This window comes from Selaginella moellendorffii, unplaced genomic scaffold (assembly GCF_000143415.4).
Source record: "Selaginella moellendorffii unplaced genomic scaffold, v1.0 SELMOscaffold_59, whole genome shotgun sequence".
Taxonomy (NCBI): domain Eukaryota; kingdom Viridiplantae; phylum Streptophyta; class Lycopodiopsida; order Selaginellales; family Selaginellaceae; genus Selaginella; species Selaginella moellendorffii.
In genome coordinates, this window is record NW_003314320.1 from 197610 (window position 1) to 201561 (window position 3952).

The 3952-nt window shown below is 48.9% G+C and overlaps 1 protein-coding gene across 1 annotated transcript in view; it reads left to right on the forward strand.

Annotated features, from left to right (window-relative positions):
- Positions 1 to 438: 438 nt before the first annotated feature.
- The window catches only part of LOC9643794 (homeobox-DDT domain protein RLT1), a 3707-nt gene continuing 193 nt past the window's right edge, over positions 439 to 3952 (forward strand). Inside the window, exons 1-9 of the mRNA XM_002983583.2 lie at positions 439 to 1278; positions 1585 to 2220; positions 2270 to 2370; positions 2423 to 2947; positions 3000 to 3089; positions 3162 to 3326; positions 3382 to 3580; positions 3650 to 3750; positions 3804 to 3890. Coding sequence (XP_002983629.2) covers positions 1206 to 1278; positions 1585 to 2220; positions 2270 to 2370; positions 2423 to 2947; positions 3000 to 3089; positions 3162 to 3326; positions 3382 to 3580; positions 3650 to 3750; positions 3804 to 3890 — 1977 coding nt within the window. The 5' untranslated portion in view covers positions 439 to 1205. The remainder of the gene's footprint in view (positions 1279 to 1584; positions 2221 to 2269; positions 2371 to 2422; positions 2948 to 2999; positions 3090 to 3161; positions 3327 to 3381; positions 3581 to 3649; positions 3751 to 3803; positions 3891 to 3952) is intronic.

The following is a 3952-nucleotide window of genomic DNA, read 5'->3' on the forward strand; positions in this document are numbered from 1 at the left end:
AGTGGATCCATAGATGCTCCTGACAAGACAACCCCCAAATCTGAAAATAGTTCATGTTGTTCATCCATCCCTCCGTTTTTTGTTTTTTTGCTTTTTTTCTCTCTATAAAAAAGAAAGAATTGAGGAAGAAATTTCTTGTTTTTAGGCAGGAACAGTCCAGAGCAGAGCTGCTGCAGGTTGCTTCACAGCGCGCTCGCTGTCAATTCGTAAAAGAGCGAAAGGAAAAACCAAGCCAAATGTCAGCCAGCGGCAACACAAACACCCACAAAAAAGCAAGCCCTCCATCCATCAAATTTTTACCATTTTTTTCCCTCTTTTTTCCTGGATGAAAGGCAAGTTGTCGTACCCAATCGTATGAATCCCCGGGAAGGAAACGAAAAAAAGAACGAAAGAAAGTGTCAGCGGCGCGAGGAAATCCGGGAGTAAACCACCAGTCGCGCTGTTTAAAGCAGGGGTTTAGAGAGGTTTTAGGAAAAGATCTGCGCGTATAATCCGGAAGAAATTGTGCGTCCCCCGCATTCATCAGAAACAAATGCCGCAGCTCACACATCATCCACATCATCATCCACATCAAACACACCATCATAAGCATCGCCATGCCCATTCAATCTCTCCCCCTTTTCACTACCTTTTACTAGCATTTTTTTTCCTCTCGGATCGAAGGCCTCGAGGGGGAGTAGGAAAAAAAGTGGTTTTTTCTCCTCTCTCTCTCTCTCTCTCTCTCTCTCTCTCGTTTTTCCGCTGTTTTTACCCTGCGAGGAGAGGAGGGGGACGATGGAAGAGGAAGAAGAGCTCGGTGGCTATGGTGGTATGTATGGTATGTGATGATGGAGTGATGCGATGATGATGGGTGGGAGTGGTGGTCACTTGTGATCTGTGTTTTCTGTGTGTGTGTGTGTGAGAGAGAGAGAGAGTGTGCGTTACCTAGAAGACAAACCAAAACAAAAGGGAAGGAGAAGAGAAAGAGGAAAAAAAAAAAAAGAAGGAACAAGAAGACGCTGGAAAAGCATTCGTTCGGTCGCTCGCTCAAGCAAGCGGTGGGACGAAAGAAGAAAGAGGGCTTTAATTTTTTTTTAATTTTCTCTTTGGTTTCCTTTGGTTTGTGCTTCCGTCGCTTGGGCGAGGTGGAGGAGCGAGCGCTAGATCTGCAAGAGGGTGCTGCATTTCTCGGGTTTGGATTCTTTGGGGGGCGAGGCGAGGAGGAGATGGGGGACGATCACCCAAAGCGCAAGATGAAGACTCCATCGCAGCTAGAGATTCTGGAGCGAGTGTATGCAGGTATGGAGGATTGTTTTCAATCAGGGATTAAAGAAGAAAACGAGAGCAAAACAAAAGAGAAGAAAAGAATGAAAGCGAGCGAGCGAGGGAGGGAGCGGGGCAGGCATTGAGCAAAGAGAAAAGAAAAAGCTTGGATGTTTATTCTTTGTTTGCATTCATTCTAGATTATCACCGCAACCAGCATCACTGTTCCATTTGGTTTGGGTGTGCCGCGAGTTCTTTTAGCTATGGTTTCCTCGAGCTCGATAGGATCCTCTCCTTCTTTCCTGGCTGATGGAAAAAAAAAATCTTTCTTTGGTTGTGTAGAGGACAAGTACCCATCAGAGATTGTCCGATCGGAGCTCTCGCACCAGCTAAATCTCACGGACAGGCAAGTAAAGATGTGGTTTTGCCACCGGCGCTTAAAAGACCGCAAAGGTTCTACCACCACCACCACCACCACCACCACGACTAGCACCGAAGAAACCCGACACAAGAAAAACCAGCAAAGGATCCATCCTCAATACCAACTTGATCACCACCACCACTTACTTCCGCCGCCGCCACCACCAGCGCCGCCACCTCCGCCGCCGCACCACCACCATCCCGGCCTGTCGCTCGACTTTGGATCGCCAATGCAGCAGCAGCAGCCAATGCGAGTGCTCCCGATCGCCACCGCCGCTCCTCACAACTTTCTCGATATGATGCATCCCGAGGAGCGAGCTTTTCATATGAGGCAATTGGCGAAGAGGGACTTGGAGACGAATGGTGGCCGTGGTAGCGCGTACCGGAGGCTGGGACTCCACAACGTAAGTCCTCTGGATTGCCGGTTGAGTGTGAGTCCCGAGGTGGCGGCCATCAGGCTGGTGGAGGAGCAGCTCGGCGAGCCGATGAGAGAAGATGGTCCCATTCTTGGCTACGAGTTTGATCCTCTTCCACCCGGTGCTTTCGATACTCCAATCGGTACGTATCATCGATCTCTTTGCTTTAGTTGCTTATCTTTCTCGCTTAGAGCACGGAAGTCAGTATCCGAGAAGCCAGTTCGCTACTCCGGAGGGAGTTTACAACAGCGAGAGCAAAGCTCACGCTCGTCACGAACCAAAACTTGGAAGAGTGAGTGGATAGCACTAAGCATACTGACTGATTCAAAACTTTGTTTTTGTAGCAAGCACTCGGTTCCTCGGACTTTTCTCCATCCCCGGCGACTTCGTCCAGCAAGAGGAAGAACAGCTCTTCGTCGCCGTTTCTTCCACTCGCGACTGTGCCGCAGTCTCCGAGAGTTCCTCACGAGCACCAGTTCATACCCGAGCATCCGACTGGAACTGGCGCTCACTTTTACGATCGATCCAGCTCCAAGCAGCAGCAGCAGCAACCACAGCAGCAATCTCTCGAACTTAGCACACGAATCTCTCCACTTTCGTTCTTGCCACCCGCTGGAGTGGAGACTTTTGGAAATGGCTTTTGCACCGAGAGCCGGCAAGCTCCGACGCTTGGACTTGGCTTTCCGCCGCCGAGCGACATGAGATTTCCAGCGGACTTTTTGCCACGAACCGGTATGCCATTTCCACCACCCGAGGTTCAACTTTTGCCACCAGTTCGTCCGCCAATGAGCGAGAAAGCCATCGCTGGTACCGAGAGATTGATAATGCTGCACGAGCAGGAGCAAGCCCGTCTCGAGAGGAAACGCAAAGTAAGAAAAACTTGGATTCGGTCCTTTCTCTGCTAAATCCTTTCTCTACCAGGCCGAGGAAGCTCGAATCGCGAAAGAGCACGAAGCACAGGATAAGCGGATGAAAAAGGAAATGGAGAGGCAGGAGGCAATGCGGAGAAAGGTTTAGTTTTGTTTCTTTGGGCCGTGATGGATTTTACTGAGTGAGTTCGTGCTTTTGTATATTTCTTAGCAGAAAGAGGATCAAGAGAGGAAAGAGTCGGAGAAAGTTCACAGGGAGAAGCAAAAGGAGCTTGAAAGGCTGGCTCGGGAGAAAGCTCGCGAAGAGGAGCGCCTCCAGAGGCAGCACAAGAAAGAGTATGAGCGCATGGAAAAGCTATTGCAGAAAGAAAACCAGCGAGTAAGTGTTTGGTTTTTCGTTTCCAAGTTCACTCCTGGACTTTTGTGTTACACAGGTTGCAAAGCTTCGTCAAAAGGAAGAGATGAGACGAGAGAAAGAGGCCACGAAGCTGAGGGCTGCTTACGAGCGAGCCACAGCGAAAAAACTTGCCAAACTTTCAACGGGGCTTATCGATGACGAGCAGCTGGAGCTGATGCAAATGGGAGCTTTTGTGCAAGGACTTATCTCCGGCTCTGAATTTGATCCAAACAAGAGTAAGAAAATGACACTCTGGTGAAAAGTCTTACACGTTTCTTTTTACTCGTTTTTCTTGCTGAAAACAGTTGAATTGCCGATGTTTCCTCCTGCTTCTGTCCGCATGAAACCACCTATTGGAGTTCCTCCCTGGAATGACTCAAATCACAACGTTGCTAACCTCTTCATGGTATACTCGTGGTTTTCTAGTTATCCTTTGTGTCATACAAAACGTCCTCTCAGGTGTGGAGAATGCTCACTAACTTCGCAGACGTGATTGGTCTGTGGCCATTCACTCTGGATGAGTTTGTACAGGCGCTACATGACTATGTAAGTGTGATGTTTCTCTTTCGCTCCTAACTCTACTTCGTTTTTTCTTCAAGGATTCGAGA